The sequence below is a fragment of the Oncorhynchus mykiss genome, chromosome Y, assembly GCF_013265735.2.
Source record: "Oncorhynchus mykiss isolate Arlee chromosome Y, USDA_OmykA_1.1, whole genome shotgun sequence".
Lineage (NCBI taxonomy): Eukaryota > Metazoa > Chordata > Actinopteri > Salmoniformes > Salmonidae > Oncorhynchus > Oncorhynchus mykiss.
The window spans coordinates 3,262,348-3,287,930 of NC_048593.1; the positions used below are offsets into that span (position 1 = coordinate 3,262,348).

Consider the following 25,583-nt stretch of genomic DNA (forward strand, 5'->3'; position numbering starts at 1 on the left):
TTGTGGCCTACCACTTCGCAGCTGAGCCATTGTTGCTCCTAGACATATCCACTTCACAATACAGAACTTACAGTTAACCGCGGCAGCTCTAGCAGAACAGAAATTAGACGAACTGACTTGTTGGAAACGTGGCATCCTATGATGGTGCCACGTTGACAGTCATTGAGCTCTTCAGTAAGGTCATTCTACTGCCAATGTTTGTCTATGGAGATTGCATGGCAGTGTGTTCGATTTTATACACCTATTAGCAACGGGTGTGGCTGAAATAGCCGAATCCACTAATTTGAATGGGGGCCCACATACTTTTGTATACAGTACCAGTCAAAAGACACCTACTCATTCAAGGGTTTTTCTTTATTATTACTATTTTATACAATAATAGTGAAGACGTCTAAACTATGAAATAACACATATGGAATCATGTAGTAACCAAAAAAGTTTTAAACAAATTTTGATTTGAGATTCTTCAAAGTAGCCACCCTTTGAGTTGATGACAGCTTTGCACACTCTTGGCATTCTCTCAACCAGCTTCATGAGGTAGTCACCTGGAATGCATTTCAATTAACAGGTGTGTCTTGTTAAAAGTTAATTTGTGGAATTTCTTTCCTTCTTAATGCGTTTGAGCGAATCAGTTGTGTTGTGACAAGGTAGGGGTGGTATACAGAAGATAGCCCTATTTGGTGAAAGACCAAGTCCATATTATGACAAGAACAGCTCAAATAAGCAAAGAGAAATGACAGTCCATCATTACTTTAAGTCATGAAGGTCAGTCAATGCGGAAAATGTGCATTTGAATTTGCACAAAAACCATCAAGCGCTATGATGAAACTGCCTCTCATGCGGACCGCCACAGGAAAGGAAGACCCAGAATTACCTCTGCTGCAGAGGATACATACCAGCCTCAGAAAATGCAGCCCAAATAAATGCTTCACAGAGTTCAAGTAACAGGCCCATCTCAACATCAACTGTTCAGAGGAGACTGCGTGAATCAGGCCTTCATGATCGAATTGCTGCAAAGAAACCACTACTAAAGTATACCAATAAGAAAAAGACTTGCTTGGGCCAAGAAACACGAGCAATTGACATTAGGCCGTTGGAAATCTGTCCTTTGGGCCAAATTAGAGATTTTTGTTTCCAACCACTGTGTCTTTGTGAGATGCAGAGTAGGTGAACGGATGATCTCCGCATGTGTGGTTCCCACAGTGAAGCATGTAGGAGGAGGTGTGATGGTGTTGGGGTGCTTTTCTGGTGACACTGTCAGTGATTTATTTACAATTCAAAGCACACTTAACCAGCATGGCCACCATAGCATTCTGAAGCGATACGCCATCCCATCTGGTTTGCGCTTAGTGGGACTATCATTTGTTTTTCAACAGGACAATGACCCAACACACTTCCAGGCTGTGTAAGGGCTATTTGACCAATAAGGAGAGTGAAGCTGGTTGAGAGAATGCCAAGAGTGTGCAAAGCTGTCATCAAGGCAAAGGGTGGCTACTTTGAAGAATCTAAAATATATTTGGAATTGTTTAACACTTTTTTGGTTACTACATGATTCCATATGTGTTATTTCGTAGTTTTGATGTATTCACTATTATTCTACAATGTAGAAAATAGTCAAAATACAGAACAACCCTTGAATGAGGTGTTCTAAAGCGTTTGGCCGGTAGTGGGTATATACTACATATATACAGTGCCTTGCGAAAGTATTCGGCCCCCTTGAACTTTGCGACCTTTTGCCACATTTCAGGCTTCAAACATAAAGATATAAAACTGTATTTTTTGTGAAGAATCAACAACAAGTGGGACACAATCATGAAGTGGAACGACATTTATTGGATATTTCAAACTTTTTTAACAAATCAAAAACTGAAAAATTGGGCGTGCAAAATTATGTGTGTTATTTCATAGTTTTGATGTCTTCACTATTATTCTACAATGTAGAAAATGTTTTAAAAAATTGTAAAACCCATGAATGAGTAGATGTGTCCAAACTTTTGACTGGTACTGTGTATATATATTCTCCGGACTCTGCCATTGTTCGTCCTAATTTTTATATATTTATATATTCCATTATTTTACTTTTAGATTTGTGTGTATTTTGTGAATTGTTAGATACTACTGCACTGTTGGATCTAGGAACACAAGCATTTTGCTACACCCGCAATAACATCTGCTAAATATGTGTATGCGACCAATACAATTTGATTTGATATAGTGCAACCTACCAATCAGTGCATATCAAGTGCTGTCGAGGGCACAATCTTATAATGTTGCAGTCTAGAAATGAAAGCTTTACCATCTATTTCCAAAGCCTGGGCCTCTGATGGATACTGTATAGCTGTCAACAATGCATGCTTAATTATTCCCCCTCCGCACTAGGAGCATTTGTGTTCCTAGGCCTCATTGACGAATCGAAAGGATCCCACCACGTTCCCCAATGTAGCTGACCGATGTAGAGGGAGACAAGTGCCTTAACAGAATGCAATCTAAAGCTTGCGTGGTCTCAGTCCCGTCCTGTACTCCCTGTTAATTCATGATTTCACGGCCAGGCACGACTCCAATACCATCATTAAGTTTGCCGATGACACAACGGTGGTAGGCCTGATCACCGACAACGATGAGACAGCATATAGGGAGGATGTCAGAGACCTGGCCGTGTGGTGCCAGGACAACAACCTCTCCCTCAACGTGATCAAGGCAAAGGAGATGATTGTGGACTACAGGAAAATGAGGACCGAGCATGCCCCCATTCTCATTGACAGGGCTGCAGTGGAGCAGGTTGAGAGCTTCAAGTTCCTTGGTGTCCACATCACCAGCAAACTAACATGGTCCAAACACACCAAGACAGTCATGACAAAGGGTAGTGTGTATGGCCCATTACATCACTGGGGCCAAGCTTCCTGCCATCCAGGACCTCTATACCAGGTGGTGTCAGAGGAAGGCCTTAAAGTTTGTCAAAGACTCCAGCCACCCTAGTCATAGACTAGTCATAGCACTCTGGCAAGCGGTACCGGAGTGCCACGTCTAGGTCCAAGAGGCCAACAGCTTCTACCCCCAAGCCATAAGACTCCTGAACATCTAATCAATTGGCTACCCAGACAATTTGTATTTCCCCCCCCCCCCCACCCCCTATTTTACGCCGCTGCTACTCTCTGTTATTATCTATGCATAGTCACTTTAGTAACTGTTACAGGAATTAAATTGCGCTATGTTTTAATACCCAATTAAAATTAAACACTCTGTCAATTCATAAGGATTTGTAAGACCCTTAATCTATAATAATGGACAGAGCCCAGTCTTAAAGTCAATCAGCAGAGTTTATTCACGAGAGTACTGAACACGATACAGTTTACCACAGGTTATAAACTGAAAATGACGTCATTAGTTCCAGTACCAACCCGTCTCTTCTCCCACCCTGGTACAAAGGCAGTATCTCAAGCCTTCCCACATTGTCTCCCTACCAATTTAATTTAATTTATGGCTGAGCCAAGGTCTTCCGGTGTAGATAAGCATTCTAGCCAGTCTGAAGATTTAGTTCATTCATTTCTACCAAGGAACAGACAGTCATTGTTCTAACACTTGACCACATTTACACACATTATATTCAGTACTAGGATTAAGAAAGAAAACGCATACATATACAGCAACATAATAGTATTCTGATTAGTACATATACAGTAACATAATAGTATTCTGATTAGTACATATACAGTAACATAATAGTATTCTGATTAGTACATCCTGATTGAAATGTATACATAATTAGTCATTATAGATAAAAATTCCCTTAACAGTAACTCTACCTACATGTACGTATTACCTCAATTACTTCGACTAACCGGTGCCCCCGCACATTGACTCTGTATCGTTACCTCCTGTATATAGTCTTGCTATTGTTATTTTACTGCTGCTCTTTAATTAGTTGTTCCTTTAATTTCTTATCCTTATTTGTATTTTTTAAAACTGCATTGGTGGTTGGGGCTTGTAAGTAAGCATTTCACTGTTTTCACTGTATTCGGTGCATGTTACTAGTAACATTTGATTTGAATTGTAAATTTCAGAATTTCTGGTCTGATGAAACAAAAATTGAACTCTTTGGCCTGAATGCCAACCGTCATGTCTGGAGGAAACCTGACACCATCCCTAAGGTGAAGCATTGTGGTGGCAGCATTATGCTGTGGGGATGTTTTTCACCTGCAGGGACTGGGAGACTCGTCAGGATCGAGGGAAAGATGAACGGAGCAAAGTACAGAGAGATCCTTGATGAAAACCTGTAAATTGCTGTGCAGTGACACTCCCCATCTAACCTGACAGAGCTTGCGTGGATCAGCAGAGAATAATGTGAGAAACTCTCCAAATACTGTTATGCCAAGCTTGCAGCGTCATACTCAAGAAGCCTCGAGGCTGTAATCGTTGCCAAAGGTGCTTCAACAAAGTACTGAGTAAAGGGTCTGAATAATTATGTGAATGTATATTTCACAATTTCTAAAGACCTGTTTTTGATTTGTAATAAGGGGTATTGTGAGTAGATTGATTAGGGAAAAACACAAGGGTTCTGCATACTTTCTGAATGCACTGTATAAATGTAATATATTAAGTAATGACATTAAGAATGATTACCTGCTGCATTCAAAGGTAACTAACCTACACTGCTAGACTAAACTTTACTTGCGTCATCCTTGTGGTATTGATAAACATGGTAATGCTTTCACTGATTGCATATGAAGGAGGATAATTCCTACCTGATAGAATTCTCTGTTTGTTATCCAACTGATCTTGTGTACATTCTGTCATCCTTTGAACCCCGTTAATTGCTGCTCACAGCAATATTTTACTTTACTTTAATACTTACATGATTTAAAGCTTTCATCAAGTGTCAAAGGAATATACTTAGGTTTTGGGTTATTATGAGTTGAGGCAGTTTTACAAATGAAAGTATCTAATGAAAGTATAAGTTAATTATTCAGTATCAAGATGTTTATATTTATTGAAACGACAGAAAGTCTTACAGACTGTGCCTTTAACCAGTTAGCAAAGAGGACTGACTGAAAACGCGAACTTGATTGATCATACATCCCCTCGTGCAGAACGTTTAGGGTTTTTCTCCTCTGGCCCACCCTCCTGTACCACAGCCAGAGCACACACCTTCACCTTCGGTTGCCAGCTAGTTGAGGCTGGCAACCGTGCAACACCGGTCCGTTAACTGTGAAACAGCTGTATATGACGGCGCGGCACTGCATTGGATGCTCTGATTTAAAACGGTTTATACATTTAGCTACATACATTTTACACCTGGATACGGTTGACAAGAGGACGACTGATGGAGACAACAACAGTAGGAACGAGTCAGTTCGTTAACGTTAGCTAGGTAGTATATTAGCTTGCCAACGTTACCGTTAGTTGCTACGTCTCCCACTGCCCAGCTGTTCTCGCAGCTAACGTTACTTAGCGGTAGTAACCAGATTAAATTACTTGCACATCATACTAGCTACAGTAGCTGGATATTGTTAGTTAGCTACCTGCTGTATCACAGAGTATCTCAACCTTTGCCTGAATCATGCTGCTTAAATGGATGCACTGTTAATAGCTACCTAGCTAAATGCATTGCTGCTAATTGATTGGATTGAGGCTATTTTCGCATGAACGATTCTAAATCTAACGTTACAACGTTAACAACTAACGACGTTAGGCGAACTAGCTAGCTTGCTAGTTACTAAATGCATTATTGATGTGATGAGTCCAGACATTACCCTTCGCTGGCTAGCTATGGACGTTAAATCACCAACATAACATCGTGCACGCTGAATGTAACACTAGCTCATCGTTAAGTTATGTAATAGTGCAACGAGCAGTGCCCTGCTTGTGTCACTGCAAAGACTCGCGTGTGTCCTGTTACAAATTACTGCACTGATTGTCGTTTTTCTCAATACCCCTTCATTTTTGTGAAAACGATTTGTCTAATTTTAAGACATATAGGCAACTGCTTTCAAGTGGACTCGGACTTGACACAAGCCGGACTGTTCTTTAAGGTGAGTACATGTCATATTCTGTAGCCTAGGTCACTCTTGCTCTGGGGATTTGAGATGCTTTCTTACAGCATTTTGAGTTGAAAGTGCTTTAAAAAAAAGTCCACTGAAAAGAAATGACAATGAAGCAAATTGTCCCCCCCAAAAATCTCGACTTCCAGCTCCAGTCTGGTGAGGGAGCTATTCATTTGAATGGAACCTAGTTGACTAGAAGGCATACACCCCCTTGCACAGTTGTCACATTTTGGTGTCCTGATTGCAATGTCAGTGTTATCAACTTTCCCCTTGATCCTGACATGTCCTAATTCATTGCTGATGACAATCGAACCAAATACAGTTATTCACTTGGGATGGAAGAGTTGCAGGAGCTGTCTTGTTCACCGAAGTTCACAAATGACATTATGCTATAGAGACCTTTTGATTATTCACTGTAAATACGTCTTATTCCATTGAGGTCTAGTAGCCTATCAGACAACAATAATATACACTTAAAATGTACTATACAATACTGACTTCAAGAGTTTGTTATTGTAATTCAATATTACATTTTTATAAGCTCTCAAATTCATAAACATTAATAAACAAAACCCTTTGTACCAGGACAAAATAAAACACTGATAAACATATGGAATACCTCCATGAAATGCCACTTAAGTATTGAGTGCTATAATTCCTAAAAAGCAAAGGCATCAGTGCTATCAAGAAGATATACGGTATAGTATCAAATAATAGTTTTAACAGTAGTACATCTGGTCTTCATAAGGAATGATTTTAAATGGTTCAGTTGGTTCAAGAACAGATCAGCACATTATAAGCAGAGGTAATTCATAAAGGCAGCATTCAAGTATCCACGCATCTTCACATAATCAAGCAATAAGGCCCAGCGGGGGTTACTATTCCACGGCTAAGGGCTGTTCTCAAGCGCAACACAACGGGGAGTGCCTGGAAACAGCCTTTAGACATGGTATATTGGCCATATACCACAAACCCCTGAGGTCCCTTATTGCTATTATTAAGGCTTTGTGAACTTTTTCATAGGCTTACAAACACAAGCATATCAGTACCACTGTACACTAGCGCCTACAAACATGTTTCATAAACAGATTAGGTCTAGTTAACAGAAGGACCCTGCGTGCCAGGACTGACATAACATTAATGATGTTAAACAAGTCACTGTCCAGGTGCTGAAGCTCCAAGCACTTTAACTGCTTGTTTGGAGGAGCTGGCCATGGTGCTGAAATGCAGTGAAGAGCGGGAGGAGGACTGGTGTGTAAAGTAGGTTGAACAGACAATTGTTATTAGCATATAATTTTCAAATCACTTAGATAAAAATAACAATCTTCCCACTTTCGCCTTATCATATCAAAACAAGCTCCACATTGCTCTGTGTGTTCTTTGGTAGGGCAGTCGGTTGTGTTGGCGTGTCTCCTTCCTTTACTCAGCCATGTCTTCACATATGGAACAGCAGCAGTGGTTGATCGTTGCGTTTGAGGAAAAGCAAATTGGAGAGGCAGCTCACTGCGAGCGCGTTTCACGATGTCATTCATGCTGCTTGAATGCACGCTCGCATTCACTGGTGGATATGGCGATGGTTTCTACTGCTTTCATCAGAGGTGACAAGGAGACTGGCATTTTTTTTGTAGCTTTGGAGTCCTTGAACTCAGGGAATCCCCGAACACTCTCCGTACCATCTACTCTGAACACCTCGCACAGGTGTCTCATTGCATTGTCTCCTAACAGAATGTCCAGCTCTAGGCTTGGGCGGTATCCAGATTGTCATACTGACCTTGTGCCATACCGGGATATTCGGTAATACTGGCACTGAACACAAACCCCACTGATGGGCTGTAATCCGAAGGTTAGCAATACTAACAAGTACATGTAAAATCCCATAGAGAATGCTAACTAAATGCTAACAAGCGCATTGCTAACATTTTGTACAGTTTCTGACCTACACTATAGAAGTATTCAAGTAACTCAAAAATGCTACTCACACAAAACAAATATTAGCCAGCATTGCTCTTCATCTAGGAGGGGATTTTCTGCTTTTACCACGCGGTCTAAGGCACTGCATCTGAGTGCAAGGGGCATCACTACAGTCCCTGGTTCAAATCCCAGCTGTATCACAACTGGCCATGATTGGGAGTCCCATAGTGTGGCGCACAATTGGCCCAGCGTCGTCGGGTTTGGTCCATGTAGGCCATCATTGTAAATAAGAATTTGTTCTTAACTGATTTGCCTAGTTAAATAAAGGTTAAATAACAAATTCTAATAGGTGAATGTTTGTTTTTGGAAGAAGCTAACCACTTAGTTAGCTAACTGGCTACTATATTAGCAAACTAAACACACAACTGAAGAGCATTTAGCACATTTTAAACGGTCAACTTAATAGTTATATGATATCACTGCATTCTTATCGGCAGACTCAATAGCCTTGGCTTCTCAAATGACTGCCTCGCCTGTTTCACCAACTACTTCTCAGATAGAGTTCAGTGTGTCAAATCAGAGGGCCTGTTGTCCGGACCTCTGGCAGTCTCTATGGGCGTGCCACAGGGTTCAATTCTCGGACCGACTCTTTTTTCTGTATATACCTGTATCAAAGATGTCGCTCTTGCTGCTGGTGATTCTCTGATCCACCTCTACGCATACAACACCATTCTGTATACTGGCCCTTCTTTGGACACTGTGCTAACAAACCTCCAAACGAGCTTCAACGCCATACAACATTCCTACCGATTGCTGCCCGCACCCTCCCGCCCGACTAGCATCACTACTCTGGACGGTTCTGACCTATAATATGTGGACAACTACAAATACCTAGGTGTCTGGTTAGACTGTAAACTCTCCTTCCAGACTCACATTAAGCATCTCCAATCCAAAATCAAATCTGTAATCGGCTTCCTATTTCGCAACAAAGCCTCCTTCACTCATGCCGCCAAACATACCCTCGTAAAACTGACTATCCTACCGATCCTTGACTTCGGCAATGTCATTTATAAAATAGCCCCCAACACTCTACTCAGCAAATTGGATGCAGTCTTTCACAGTGCCATCCGTTTTGTCGCCAAAGCCCCACCACTGCGACCTGTATACTACCCACCACTGCGACCTGTATGCTCTCGTTGGCTGGCCCTCACTACATATCCGTTGCCAAATCCACTGGCTTCAGGTCATCTATAAGTCTTTGCTAGGTAAAGCCCCGCCTTATCTCAGCTAACTGGTCACCATAGCAACTCCCACCCGTAGCACATGCTCCAGCAGATATATTGCACTGGTCATCCACAAAGCCAACACTTACTTTGACTGCCTTTCCTTACAGTTCTCTGCTACAAGCTGGAGTCTTGTATCTCCCTCTCTAACTTTAAGCATCTGCTGTCTGAGCAGCTTCCCGGTCACTGTACCTGTACCCGTAATGTTCACCATTGACTCGAACACCTGTATTGCTCGATTTTGCTACTTGTCAGCTACAGGGAGAGTTGTCCTGCCGCTGGAACTGGCGGGAGAGGTCACTCGACTCCACCAAAGCGTTGTACATCACTCTCCCAAGTTGTTGACGAAGGCGAGGGATGTGAGGATGTCATTAAGGCCCTTGTCCTCTCCTTGCCATCCCTCTTGGCGTCGTGGAGGCCTTACTGAAGTGCTCATGGAGCAGGTAGGTTGCCCAGACAGCGGGTGAAGAGGGCATGCTGTAATGGAAATTCACCACCATGGACTCCAAGTTATATCTTCATTTGCTTTTCATTATTCACCATTAATTCATCATTAACATTTGGTTCCTGCATGAGACCTTGAAACTGAGATCTCTTTTGATTCGAATGTACTTGTCCTCTTGCTCAGTTGTGCACTGGGGCCTCCCACTCTTTCTATTCTGGTTAGAGCCAGTTTGCGCTGTTCTGTAAAGTTTCCTTGAAGCCAGAGCATAAAGAAAGAACAAATACAAATGCCAAATCCCAGGATCAAAACAGGGACCTTTAGATCTTCAGTCTAACGCTCTCCCAAGTGAGCTATTTCGGGAATTCACTAAACTTAATTCTGTGGCACCCTTGACAATTCACATGCATGTGACTCATAATTTTGACACTCATCATAGCCTGACAAGACTGGACCCTCTTGGTTGCTTCTTGCGGAAATTCCAAACGGCTGGGGAATTAGCTCAAATGCTTTGCATGCGTGAGGTAGTGGGATCGATGCCTGCATTCTCCAAAAGCACATTGTTTTATGGATCCAAGAAAGCTGCAGTTCACACTTCATGCAGCCTTGTCTTACGACAACCTACTGTCATGTAAAAATGACAAGCAACTTTCCTGTAACACTGATGTCAAAATGTCAGATGAAAAAGCAAGATAGTACTTACTTTCAGAGGAGCAGCGTAGCACACACCATTGAGGCCAACAAACAAAGCTGTCGATAGTTTCCTTGAAGCCAAAGTATTAACTGATAGACTCCTTAACGTTCCTCAAGCTATAACGTTAGTTGCTCACTGGACCCTGATGGAAATCTGTGAGAAATGTTTTCTAGATAGTTAGTACTTAGCTATCTATGAATTAACGACTTAATGTTTTCCCTCTGTGGTTAATTTTCAGAATGAGAGTTAGGTGAAGACGAGGCGTTGTTAAACAAGTGGATTCAGGGATCAAGTGTAGCTGGAGCTGGGCCTGGTTTAAACTGTAGAGGTGAAAGGAACTTTCTCACTTTTTAAATACAGTGGATAAAAAGGGGTATGCCAGGTGTACTCTCTGCCAGAAAGAGATAAATTCTGCCAACATGCTCAGTCTAATGCTCTGCTGGCACATTGTAGAACAGATGTACACAGGCAGAACATGTACAATGTAATAACAACATGCAGTGTAGCTCAGATACTGCCCAGGGCCACACCACCAGCACCATTCCACCAGGGGCCAGAGAAGATTAGGGATCAACAGGCTCAGCTTCCCGTGCCCACTATAGACCGCATAGCAAATGCAGTGGTAGGTGTGTTAGGTCAGCAGCATCACTATTTGAGAAGTCAGCATAGCACATGTCACTCAAACTGTTAGTATAGGTAAATAAACACTGTTGAGCAATTTACACAAGATAAAAAAATATGTTGTTTTCCTACTTTTAGTTAATTTCATAATTTGTGTCTTCTAGGCTATGGTCCTTGGTGTCCTAGCAGAGCATTCCCTCCCCTTCGTTTTCTCCAGTAATTGTTGAGCTAGCGCAAAGTCTTGCCATTGACAAGGTGGCTTTGGAGAGGATGAACAACCGTGGCATCCTACAAGATGGTCCGTGGCCTAGTGCGGACCTTCTCCAAAAGGACCGTCTCAAACCTGAGCAGGTTTCCCTTTTCTTTGAACTTGGATGAGAGCACATCTAACAGCAACAAGAAGGTTGTTCTCATATTTAATAATTGCTTTCTTATATCTATTTGCCATTCTATAGTCTCTACTCTATTTGCGCTACTTTTATCTTGTTTTAATCTTCTCTTGTCTTACATTGTTGAAGAGAAAGCTCAAGGAACAAGCAGTTCATTGTCCAGTCAACATATTTTTCCTGTGCATTTGACAAATCCTGATTTTATTTGGTTTGATTTGAAGGTCCTCTCCATGCTGGTAAGCTACTACCATGATGACACGAGGAAGGTGGTGGTGGAGCACTTGGGGTCCCTGGAGGTCATCAAGGTGAATGCTGTCAGCTTGGAGAGGGAACTTCTTCAACCATAACATCCCATGGAAAATTCTGGTGAGCATGACGATGGATTCCTGTAGCATCTTGAGAGGTAGCGAGACCTGCATCGAGACAAAGGTCCGTCAGATGCAATGTCCAACCCTGCTCGACATTGATGGAGACTCCTGTCATCACATCCACAATGTGGCAAAGAAGTTTGCAGATCCCTTCAGCAGCTCTTCAATGATCTGCACACTGATCATCAGTGGTCTCCAGATCAAGTAAAAACAAGTATATTTGAATGTTTGGTATTTACTTACCACTGAAATTAATGAAATCTTTATTCATTTGATTCATTAATTCATCTGAATACTGAATTTATTCCAAATCTATCTTGTTTCTGTGCAATCCAACCTTAAATGATAAAGAACAATAAAGGGGCAGTATATGGAAATAACTAATTTCATAGTCTCTTTTTGTCAGGTGATGTACCTCAAGGAGATATGCCGGTACCTGAACATCCCTGCCTCCAACCCTCAGAGGTTTGTGTCCCATCGCTGGTTGTCTAGCAAAATGTACCTTATTGACACTTAACTTACTGATTCTGTTTTCACAGGCATGAAAGTAAAAGTAAAAGTTTTTAAACAAAGAAGGTAAAAGTCAGAAGGAAGAGGGTGAACAGGAAGGTGTGGCATGAGGGAACTACAAGTGATCTACAACTCAGCATTTACGTGGGTGTACTGGAGTACGTAATGGTTTTTCAGGTGGGTATTTTCTATCTGCGACTGTTGGCTATACTTGTATATACAATATTGTAGTTCACAACAGTTTGTTTAACATTCACAGGGTAGCCAGATGTTGGTACATAAGCTCCACGACAAACAGCTTTCAGCTTTTTTCTTGCTTCGTCAAAGCTGAATACATAACTAAAGTGTCACCCAAGGCTATGGGATTGATGGTACTTCAGGAGAAGATGCTGCTGTCTGCCAGGGAGATGTATGTGGTCTGGGAAGCAGATGGATTCAGAACCAGGAATCCTAATCATGCTGTTAGTACCCTGCAATTGAAATTGCATTTAATACGTTGATATCATTTTTTGTCATTGTTTCAAAACATGTAGTAATTGTCAGTTTTGTGGTGTGTCTATATTTCAGCTGCTGAAGTCTTTCATGGAACAGGTCACCAAAGCCTACACCACCCCTGAACTTTACATGCAGAAGAAGTTTCCCTTGTAAAGTCACACACAGGTCACTGTCTGCTCTGGACACGATTTTGATAGGCCACTCGCAGGCAGCGATCCAGTTGAAGAAGCTGAGCGCAATGTTGGGCCACCTCTCACCAGCCAGCACTGATCATGTGATACAACATCAATCCATGCCTGGCCAGCTTCACATGGTGAAGTGACATGACATGGTGGAGTGCTGGGCTCATGTCTTGGCCCAGACACTGAAGTATCCAGCCCTGGGTAATGTGGTGAAAGGTGCCCTCTCCGTCTTTCATGGTACCAGGGTTGAGTCTTTGTTTAGCTGGATGAATGACATCATTGATACACGAAGCCCCAACATGAACATCTCAACGTTCAATGCAAGACAGACTGAAGTACACCCTGCACTCCAAGCAGAAGACTGCAGTGGAGATGTTTAAATGGGAGGATGCAAGGTTTGGGGAGGTGGACAAAAGGCTCTGCAGAAACATCAGGTCAGCAGGAACAGTAGACAAGACACAGTGACAGCAGAGTCTGCTGGAAGACTGAAGACGACATCTCGAGTATGGCTGTCAGCCATCTGGAAGTGCTCAGGAGAGCAAGAGGGCGGCAGCTGAAAGGAGAAGAGGTCAAGGCTCAAGCATGCTGCAAAACAGCGCAAGTGGGCACTTGAAATACTTGTCCGGGCTAAGAAAAAGAAGGTAAGGTGCAACACAACACTAAACAGAAAATAAACACCCACGAAACACAAGTGGGAAAAGGCTACCTAAGTATGATTCTCATCAGAGACAACTAACGACACCTGCCTCTGATTGAGAACCATACCAGGCCAAACGCAAAACACAACATAGAAAACGGAACACAGACAACCCACCCAACTCATGCCCTGACCATACTAAAACAAAGACATAACAAAGGAACTAAGGTCAGAAAGTGACAGCTGGAGAGGATGGCTGACGTTTTACGTGCTCCTAACCAACTGTGTATTGTGTTTGTTTTTTTGCGCTGTTTGTAAAAAATAAAATAAAACGTATTTTGTACATAATGTTGCTGCTACCATCTCTTATGACCGAAAATAACTTCTGGACATCAGAACAGCGATTACTCACCACGGACTGGTAGAAGCTTTTTCCTTTAATGAGTTTGACGAGTCCGATGTGAAGGATATACTGCTTTCCCGGGAACAGGCTGCCTTCTGAGAATTCGTAGGCGAGTGACTAAACCTCCACTGCCATGACGTTCTATTGGCAAACATGCTGGTGCACGATATCTAAGGAAGTCTTGAGGTTTTGATCGCCTGAGGTCATGATAAGCTATAGACCACACTATCTACCTAGAGTTTTTATCTGTATTTTTCGTAGCTGTCTACATACCACCACAGACCGATGCTGGCACTAAGACCACACTTAATGAGCTGTATACCGTCATAAGCAAACAGGAAAACGCTCCTAGTGGCCGGGGACTTTAATGCAGGGAAACTTTAAATCCTTTTACCATATTTCCACCAGCATGTTAAATGTGCAACCAGAGGGAAAAAAACTCTAGACCGCCTTTACTCCACAGAGACGGACAAAGCTCTCCCTCGACCTCCATTCGGCAAATCTGACCATAATTCTATCCTCCTGATTCCTCCTTACAAGCAAAAATTAAAGGAGGAAGCCCCAGTGACTCAGTCAATAAAAAAGTAATCAGATGAAGCAGATGCTAAGCTACAGGACTGTTTTGCTAGCACAGACTGAAATATGTTTTGGGATTCTTCCGATGGCATTGAGGAGTACACCACGTCAGTCACTGGCTTCATCAATAGCCCACAGTGACTGTACGTACATACCCCAACCAGAAGCCATGGATTACAGGCAACATCCGCACTGAGCTAAAGGGTAGAGCTGCCGCTTTCAAGGAGCGGGACTCCAACCCAGAAATGTATAATAAATCCCACTATGCCCTCCGACGAACCATCAAACAAGCAAAGCATCAATACAGGGCTAAGATGGAATCCTACTACACTGGCTCCGACGCTCGTCAGATGTGGCAGGGATTGCAAACTATTACAGATTACAAAGGGATGCACAGCAGAGAGCTGCCCAGTGACATGAGCCTACCAGATGAGCTAAATTACTTCTATGCTCGCTTCGAGGCAAATAACACTGAAACATGCATGAGAGCGTCAGCGTTTCCGGACGATTGTGTTATCTCGCTCTCCGCATCCGATGTGAGTAAGACCTTTAAATAGGCCCGCAGGGCCAGACGGATTACCGGGATGTGTACTCCAAGCATGCGCTGACCTTCTAACAAATGTCTTCACTGACATTTTCATCCTCTCCCTGTCTGAGTCTGTAATACCATTTTTCAAGCAGACCACCATAGTCCATGTGCCCAAGAACACCAAGGTAACCTGCCTAAATGTCTACCGACCCGTAGCACTCAAGTCTGTAGCCATGAAGTACTTTGAAAGACTGGTCATGGCTCACATCAACACCATTATCCCAGAAACCCTAGACCCACTCCAATTTGCATACCGCCCTAACAGATCCACAGATTATGAAATCTCTATCTCTATTGCGCTCCACACTGCCTTTTCCCACCTGGATAAAAGGAACACCTATGTGAAAATGCTATTCTTTGACTACAGGTCAGCGTTCAACACCATAGTGCCCTCAAAGCTCATCACTAAGCTAAGGACCCTGGGACTCAACACCTCCCTCTGCAACTGGATCCTGGACTTCCTGATGGGCTGCCCCCAGGTGGTAAGGTTAGGCAACAACACGTCGGCCACACTGATCCTCAACACGGGGGCCCCTCAGGGGTGCGTGCTCATTCCCCTCCTGTTCTCCCTGTTCACTCGTGACTGCACGACCATGCACAACTTCACCACCATCATTAAGGTTGTCGATGACACAACAGCCTATGGGGAGGAGGTCAGAGACCTGACCGTGTGGTGCAAGGACAACAACCTCTACCTCAACGTGATCAAGACAAAGGAGATGATTGTGGACTACAGGAAAAGGAGGACCGAGCACATCCCATTCTCATTGACGGAGCTATAGTGGAGCAGGTTGAGAGCTTCAAGTTCCTTGGTGTCCACATCAACAACAAACTAACATGGTCCAAGCACAGTTGTGAAGAGGGCACAACAAAACCTATTCCCCCTCAGGAGACAAAAAATATTTGGCATTGGTCCTCAGATCTTCAAAAGGTTCTACGGCCTCCGACCGCAAGACACTACAGAGGGTGGTCCATACGGCCCAGTACATCACTGGGGTTAAGCTTCCTGCCATCCAGGACCTATTTACCAGGCGGTGTCAGAGGAATGCCCTGAAAATGGTCAGACTCTAGCCACCCTAGTCCTAGGCGGTTCTCTCTGCTACCGCATGGCAAGCGGTACCGGAGTATAAGTCTAGGTCCAAGAGGCTTCTGAACAGCTTCTACCCTCAAGCCTGAACATCTAATCAAATGACTAACCAGACTATTTGCATTGCCCCCACCCCCTTTACACTGCTGCTACTCTCTGTTATTATCTATGCGTAGTCACTTTATTAACTCTACCTACATGTACATATTACCTCAATTACCTTGACTAACTGATGCCCCTACATTGACTCTGTACCGGTACCCCCTGTATATAGCCTAGCCTCGCTATTGTTATTTTACTGCTGCTCTTTAATTATTTGTTACTTTTATTTGATATTGTTATTATTATTTATTTTTTAATTGCATTGTTGGTTAGGGCGCGACCTGTTGTATTCGGTGCATGTGACAAATAACATTTGATTTGAAATAACATTGAATTGTTTTCCTTAAAATGTTTAGTTGTGAGTTAGGTTCACATTAACCACTTTACAAACAGAAACTGATCATATAGATAATATTCTGTTGTTTAATTAGTACACAGTTAACCTGCATTTCAAGAAGGGATTCAGCCTAAAAGTCACTAGAAATTAGAATTTTAAAGCTGATTTAAAATAAAAAATCCCCTCAGCAGGGATGTTTTGTGTTTCAGTGCAATGAAAATATGTCACCTTTTTGGGCCCTCACCAGTTTGCATCCCTGCTTTTTACACTGCACTCTTTGAGAGAGGTAGTTAGCAAACCAGGCCAAAGACCCCTCCGAGGCACAAATACTCCTTAGCCGGCCAACAAGATTGGAATGGTCTACCGTATCAACAGCTTTGGCCAAGTCAATAAAAATAGCAGCACAACATTGCTTAGAATCAAGGGCAATGGTGACATCATTGAGGACCTTTAAGGTTGCAGTGACGCATCCATAACCTGAGCGGAAACCAGATTGCATACCAGAGAGAATACTACAGACATCAAGTAAGCCAGTCAGTTGATTATTGACAAGTTTTTTCAACACTTTTGATAAATAAGGCAAAATAGAAATAGGCCTATACCAGTTAGGATCAGCTTGATCTCCCCCTTTTAAATAATGGATGAACTGTGGCTGCCTTCCAAGCAATGGGAGGCTGTCTCTCCTGGTTAAAAAGGTCAGAGATAACCTTGGTGATAAAGGGTCTAAACCATCTGACCCAGATGTCATTTTGGGGTCAAGTTTAAGAAGCTCCTTTAGCACCTTGGACTCAGTGACCTCCTGCAGGGAGAACCTATGTAGTGGGGCAGTGGGAAAAGAGGGAGAAGCATCAGGGCTAGTCAATAAACAAGAAAGTTCATAGTCAACAAAGCATGCAGGAGTCATGAGGCAAATAGCAAAATGCACAAGAAATACAATATAACGACTTGGGGGCTAGTCATTGTAAGTTCAGAGTCACTCACCCCACCTGTGAGTTTGTGCTGAAGGAGAGCGAGAGGAGAGGGGGGAGTGTGGTGACGGTACATGTACCAGACAGGAGGAGACAGGGCAGACGGTGAACAGATCGCCAGGTGGAATCCAAGCAGCAGTGCAGCAGGCTACAGGAGTAGGTGTCACACCCACTTGGGAGAAGCTTTTATTTCTGGAGGCAGATTTCTTGGAGCAAATGCCAGTGGATGGTCTCTGAGCGGGATGTGGTTTCAAGGACTCCGGATTTGGGTGGGGTAGCCTGCCATTTGTTGGGCTCAAAGGCTTCGACACCTCTCACTTCACACCTCAGTGCTAATTGAAGTTGTATCTGGTCTGTCTGGTCTGTCTCAGTTCCAGGTTTGATGGTGTCCTTGATAGTATTAATCCTTCCAGGTAATTTTGTCCAAAATTAGGTTGTATGTTTGGAGTTTTGATCTGGAGTGAAGGTTATGCTGTGGAGGGTAACATCTTGTATATGTCCCTTCCAAAAAAATTCAAGTTTATCTAACTCCAAATATATATTTTTGTAAAAAACATGTTGGAAAATGTGAGAGCTTACATGCAGCTGTATCTCTCTCTCTCTTTTCCCTGAACTCGATCTCTGTAGCACTCCACCAATCAGGCCTTTATGGTAGAGTGGCCAGATGGAAGCCACTCCTCAGTAAAAGGCACATGACAGCCCGCTTAGAGTTTGCCAAAACGCACTTAAAGGACATCTCACATTTACGTAAGTATTCAGACCCTTTACTCAGTACTTTGTTGAAGCACCTTTGGCAACGATTACAGCCTTGAGTCTTCTTGGGTATGACGCTACAAACTTGGCACACCTGTATTTGGGGAGTGTGTCCAATTCTTCTTGGCAGATCCTATCCTCTCAAGCGCTGTCATGTTGAATGGAAAGCGTCGCTGCACAGCTATTTTCAGGTCTCTCCAGAGATGTTCGATCGGGTTCATGTCCGGGCTTTGGCTTGGCCACTCAAGGACATTCAGAGACTTGTCCCGAAGCCACTCCTGTGTTGACTTGGCTGTGTGCTTAGGGTTGTTGTCCTGTTGAAGGTGAACCTTCGCCCCAGTTGGAGATCCTGAGCGCTCTGGAGCAGGTTTTCATCCAGGATCGCTCTGTACTTTGCACAGTTCATCTTTGACTCGATCCTGGCTAGTCTCCCAATCCCTTCAGTTGAAAAACATCCCCACAGCATGATGCTGCCACCACCATGCTTCACCGTGGGGATGATGCCAGGTTTCCTCCAGACTTGACGCTTGGCATTCAGTGGCAAAGTGGTCAATCTTAGTTTCAACAGACCAGAGAATCTTGTTTCTCATGGTCAGAGTCCTTCAAAAAAATATATTAGCGAGAATTTCTAAAAACCTGTTTTTACTTTGTCATTATGGGATTTTGTGTGTGTGTGTGTGTGTGTGTGTGTGTGTGTGTGTGTGTGTGTGTGTCTGTGTGTAGGGGAAATTCTTAAACATTTTTAAGAATAAGGCTGTAACAAAATGCGTAAAAAGTGAAGGGATCTGAATACTTTCCAAATGCACTGTAATGGTAGAATTCCTGCAGTGACAAAATTGTTGATGACGGTGTGAATGTTCCAAAAGCTAGATTAAACATTTTACTTGTGTGTTTTTGTGCTTACCAGGGATGACTCACTGTATTTTGCTTAGATTGTAACACAACTCTCCTTCTATTGTCTCCGCCCCTCATGTTAGGCCTGAGTTGGTAGTGAAGAAACTCCGGTATTATGCCCGCTACATTGTAGTTTGTTTACTTCTGAACAAGATGGATCTGGTGAAAGTGCTGGTCAAGGTAAGAAACCTGAGAAAAACAAACAAGAACCAGAGGAAGTTCTGAATCCTTCAATCTCATTTGTATTTATTTAGGCCTTTTTTTGTATTGTTTTATTATATTGGGGTTTAGTATGAAGCGGAATGCAGAAAACACAGGAACAAAGAACACAAGTTTCAGCCTGAAATGTTTATTCTGGTAAACCTTTGACTGTAATTGAAGTATATTTCCTTTAAGATCCTACAAGCAGCAATAGTTTTTAAACTGTACATGCATTAGTATCTTTGTGTACATAATATCTGTCTACCCCCCTGTAGGAGCTGTCAGAGGAAATTGAGGACTATACGCAGCGATTCAACACAGAATATCAATTAGAGTGGAATCTGGTCTTACAGGAAGTGGCAGCTTTTGTGGAGGTCAGATCCCAAAGAATAATGAATCACCTGATGCCTTTTACCTTCTGTTTCTACTGCCTGTTGCCTACTATGAAAGGGGGAGATGTCATCATAACTTATGAATGAAGGATATAGCAGCACTTAAAGGAGGCCTCCACAGGTCAGCAAACATTTGAAAAGAAGGATGTTGCCCAACGACCATTACTAAAGAACATACACCAGTGACTAACCTATTCAACATGAAGTATTGTATTTCATTCAGGGAGGGGGGGGGGATTATGATTGTACATTTCTGTAAGTCTTTCATTTGAGTGAAAGATAATGTGTACCACACACGTGCTACTGGAATGGTGTGCACAATGGAGTACAAGGGAAGCTGTGCATGATACAATTGTAAAGTGTGTTTGTTTCTGTGAGCAGGCAGACCCAGTTGTGGTGCTGAACAATGAAAATACTGTGGTCGTCATATCCAATCGGCTGCAGGAGGGGGGCATGTCTCCGTTGGAACAGGGCATGGTGGTTGGTCAGCTCACCCTGGCAGATGCACTAATCATTGGCAACTGCAACAACCAGGTGTTTGAACGCATACATTCTAGTCTAAAGCCCAGCCCTAAAACAACCCCTAGACTGTAGACCCACATTCTAAACTATATTATTTTGTGTTTGTCAGGTGAAGTTCAGTGAGCTAACCATCGATATGTTCCGCATTCTCCAAGCTTTGGAGCGGGAACCAGTCAATCTGGCTACAACGACATCTAAATATGGAACATTGGTGAGGGGGAATACTGAAAATGCTTATTACATGAATGTCTTGTGGACAACGACACATCCAGAATATTGCAAATGTAAAAGGCTCATGCGATTTCGGGTGAAAGGCAGCGCTGGCATGAAACCTGTCCTTTAAACAGCTGCTTACTCACTTTCTTCCTTCACAGGCCCTTACCCCATGTCTTCCTTCACAGGAACCCAGCGATAAGCCAGCCAAGAGAGAGAACCCTCACAAGTACCTGCTGTACAAGCCAACGTTCAGCCAGCTCTTCACCTTTTTGTCTGCCTCCTTTAAGGTCAGTCTCCATCTGACTGTCTCCCCCGTTGTCCCCTCTGCTCTGCCTTCATGTTCCAAAATGTCGGCTTAGTCATGCTTGGCTGAGCTGAACAAAGTTGTTGCTACTTTTAATCTATTTTTCATCACCCCCACCTGTATCTGCCTTTTTTAAGCTCTGGTGGTTTTTGGAAATTGCCAGTAGCTTTTATGTAGTCCATTTTAGTGGTACTGTCCTGTGCTAAAAATGATCAGTCTAGATTACCTCAGATAATTTTACATCAAATCAAGTCTTACCCAATGGAAATGTAACCGCTGAACGGAAGAAACAACATATCCTGTTTTAGAGTACAACCCAATGGAATCCTATCAGAATTCAACCAAATTTAAATGGAAGGTTCTATCAATTCCCTGGGCCATTTCATGTTTTCATGTGTTATTGGCGTTAAAGCAGGCAGAAATCCATCTGGTGTGACGTAGCATTGTGATAAATTCGCACTCACTACACTGGAAGTTAACAGGGATATGAATTTTAGATCACTAAAACATATATCATACATGTCAGATTTCAATACTGACAGATGTCATAACTCAGGAAGATGTCTTCTCTAAAATATGAGCAATGGCTCATTCGAGTGATATTCCTACCTCGAGAAATGTGTAATTTAACAGAAGGTCTAGCACTTTAGTCCAGGGTGCATTGCATGGTGTCGTTGCCAGAGATATTATAGAAAGGAGATAGGAATCCAATGAATGAAGGAACGTATAACGCCCCACCCAGCAGACTGTTGACCAATCGCGTTCATTTTGTCATTCTGCGTCACGCGGTTGTTAAGCTAATCTCCATGCAATCCCTTCTCAAAGTCAGTGTTTATGTCGAGGAGCGTGTCTATTTTCCGTAATGTCACGATTCGAAAGCTATACTATATTACAGATAGCAAGTTAATTATCTCACATCTCTGAAAAGATTTGTAATGTTGTACTTGTTGTTGACTAAATTTGTGCTAATGTTGGGTTTTGAGCTAGCACCCAATAGACTCCCATTCACTCCTTGAAGAAGAGTGGTACTTGTCCCAGAATCGCCCAGATTGCACCGCACAGCCCATTGCCGTAGCAATGGCAACATTTCCCATCTCCTCAAAAGTATATCTGCCATTGCTAATGTCAGACTCCACTCTGTGAGGAACATTGATCTGCAGGTTGAACATGGTGATATTGTAGACTCCTAAATTGATAGCCGTAAAATCACCTAAACAAGCTGCACTAACTAGCTAATTTACATGCTAATATTGTCTTTGGTATTATTATGTGTAGCTACGTTTGCTAGCTAGCTAGCCAGTCAGTCAGCCCATAGAGTGCATCGCATTGTGGATTTTTTTAGTCAACTTAAGGTGCAACAGATTTCCACAACTATTTTCCATGTTGCAAACCAACCTTATTATAAATCCAAAATGAAAAAAGAATTCTCCAAAAATATTCTTCTCACATATGTGTTTATTGAACACTGTAAATATATATATTTTTTCTTTAAATGTAACGTAAACTCATACATCGCCTTGGTCCGTACAATTGATCTTATTTTAGCGCCCCAAAAACGTAATACTTCCAGATCAACTGTAATGTCAATACCATTGTTAAGCACAATTTCTCCCCTTTCCAACAGAATCAATTACATGACCTAAACGCTGCCCGTTTCTGCATAATTCAAGCAGGCAATGAGCCCCGTCGGGTCTTTTTAAAAATGGCGGGTGGAGAAGCGAAACTAATGCGTGATATTGAGAAGGAGAGATGTTGTGTGGGAAAATTGCTTTTTTTCACTCGATCTGTCCAATTTATCCCCTTATCACCTCTAAAATGTAAATAAAACACTATAAAGAGTTTATATAATGTGTCATTACATACCTATTGTGTCGAATTTGAGCGGCTTTGAGAATGATGATCGCATGCAATGATGACGCAAATAATGACTAGTTATCCCCCCTTACCCCCGTCACTGTCCATTTCTTGTTTTTAAACGATGAGAGAAGTGCTACACCTGGTGGAGAGAGATTGTAAGACAGAAATAGTTGCTTTATGCGTGCTGTACGTTACGACATGACACGTCAAGATGTAGCGGAGGGTGTAGTGGAAATTTCCTGTATTACCAAATCATGAGAGCAAAACACACACAAGTCAGAGTTATCATGAAGTCCATCTTTAATTATATGAGCTCCATCACAACCCTGTGACTCTCAAATTAATTCAGTGTCTATAAATGAATTCTCTGAGAGTGCTTACAAAACAGTTCTTAGTATCATTTATAGCCAAGACACACCCATCTCAACTCACATGATGAATAACAGATCTTATGAACATTACAAAGGAAGACTTTACTTGAGAGAGTATCCCATAGCCAGACAGCATTAGCTATAAATTATCGTTCAGTTTGGTCTTCTAAACGAAGTTCTACTTCTCATTCTTGGTACAACATAGTACCAAGACATTACCTCATCCACTAGCATATATCAAATACACCCCTCCTGGACAAGATCACAGAGACACAGTGACTGGCACACAGACATTGTGGAGCCAAGAGATAATTGGTTCCCCCTCAATCACCCCTTCACATGGTTTAAAAGATATGTTTACATATGAAGACAAGCTTGACCTCTCCCCTTTCTGTGGCACAAGTAACTGAACCCAGGACAGAGCAAGGATAACTGCAAATGGCCACCACTATAGTACAACAAGATACATTCTAAATGAGAAGTAACTCACAAGCATATAATGAAAATAAAACATCTTATCTATGTTACCCAACTATTCTGATTCATCCCCAACAAGGGTCAGTTTTTTCAACTTTTCTCCAATAGTATCGGGCCATTAGCATGTCGATCAACGCTTGAATAGAAACCTAGTTCACACCCCAGGTTTTGAAGTCAACACAGTCGCTACAGTCCCATTAGTTTTCTATGTAGCCTCGTTTGAATGTTGCAGTTGCTCACATTTGTACGGAATGGGGTGAGTTTACCTTATATTTTAAATACATTCATGTAGGTTTGACCAAGCTCAAAACATTTAGGATGGTAAAGCTGATTTTGAGGTGGTGTTGTTTTGTAGGAGTTGCCAGTGAACAGTGTGCTGCTCGTCTATCTTTCAGCTACTGGAGTCTTCCCTACTGGATGCTTGGATTATGAGGGTACAACAGCATTTTGTAAACACACACACACTCACTGGTCAGCTTCTTGAAGCAGGAGCTGAAATTAATCTGATCATTTCTTCCCAAAACTGTATTTAACTTAGTCTTTCTATCAGGACCATATGACTTTGGAGGAGTCCTCACCAACACGAACCGTGATGTGGTAAACGGGGAAACGGTGCAGAAAAGGAACCAAGCCCAAAAAGAGATGCACTGGTAAAGATCAGGCGCTGACAGTCCACTGTCCTCAATGTTTTCTAACGTTTGGCAGACATGAGATGCATATACAGTATTGGCCTTTAAAAAGTTACATTGAACTTTTCGCACAGCCCATGTTATTTCTAAACACAGTCTATGACATTTGCCAGATATTGTTGTTTGTACAATGTGTGCGTGTGTACATGCAATGACTGTTGACTCCTGTATGCCTTAGCCTTCACCCTGGGGACTTGTTCCCTTTCACCCGGAAGCCTCTCTTTGTCATTGTGGACTCCTCCAACAGCACAGCCTATAAGGTTGGTGAGAATTACATTCATCACAATGAAAAACAAATGTGATAAGATGATGGTAATGGTAACTTTGAGGCGCTTTTCAGACGTTGCCATAACACTCTACAAGTTGTTTTCATTAAGATTTTCATCAGCATACTTAAATTGGTTGATGGTAGTTCACTGGATTTTCATCTCATTATTATTAGTTGTATAAAAACAAAATAATCAAGGTGCCAAAACACAACGCTGGGGGAGCAACCAGTATTCAAGATATAGAGTCAAGATGGAGAACAAGGCATGTAGAGCTTACTTAGGGGATCACCTTTTGTTAACAACTTGTTTGACTCATTTTAAGATGCATTTACGGAAAAGTGGGCTATTCCTTTTGGGAATTCACTTTGGTGTGATCCTTACTAATGCTGATATTTAATGCTTTTTTTGTATCTCCATGTAGAATTTCTCCAATCTCTTTGGTCAGCCGCTGGTGTGTCTTCTATCTCCCACAGTCTATCCACAGAGCATGCAGGGTTTGTTTGTCACTATTATTTTAGCTTTGTACTCAAACTCAAAATAAATATAAGTTTATTGGTCGCATACACAAATTTGCAGATCTTGTCTCACGTGCAGTAAAATGCTTGTGTTTCTAGCTCCAACAGTGCAGTAATACCTATCAATAATTCAAATAAATAAAGACATAATATTGCACGCCCAATTTTTCAGTTTTTGATTTGTTAAAAAAGTTTGAAATATCCAATAAATGTCGTTCCACTTCATGATTGTGTCCCACTTGTTGTTGATTCTTCACAAAAAAATACAGTTTTATATCTTTATGTTTGAAGAATGAAATGTGGCAAAAGGTCGCAAAGTTCAAGGGGGCCGAATACTTTCGCAAGGCACTGTACAATGTCTTCAGAAACTATTCACATCCCTTGACTTTTTCCATATTTTGTTGCCTGAATTTGAAATGTACTAAATTTAGATCATTTTTTTTGGTCACTGACCTACACAGAATACCGCATAATATCAAAGTGGAATT

The 25,583-nt window shown here is 42.2% G+C and overlaps 1 protein-coding gene across 1 annotated transcript; it reads left to right on the forward strand.

The window, feature by feature from the left end:
- The first annotated feature begins 12,060 nt into the window (after positions 1–12,060).
- Positions 12,061–25,252, forward strand: LOC118945358 (protein SCAI-like). Its single transcript, XM_036968277.1, has 13 exons — positions 12,061–12,214; positions 12,289–12,436; positions 12,519–12,720; positions 12,827–13,577; positions 19,366–19,462; positions 19,759–19,857; positions 20,257–20,409; positions 20,507–20,608; positions 20,772–20,900; positions 23,978–24,056; positions 24,173–24,272; positions 24,490–24,571; positions 25,002–25,252. Exons 4-13 carry the CDS (start codon positions 13,519–13,521, stop codon positions 25,119–25,121), a joined length of 1,020 nt encoding a protein of 339 aa, XP_036824172.1. The 5' UTR covers positions 12,061–12,214; positions 12,289–12,436; positions 12,519–12,720; positions 12,827–13,518; the 3' UTR covers positions 25,122–25,252.
- The last annotated feature ends 331 nt before the right edge of the window (positions 25,253–25,583 follow it).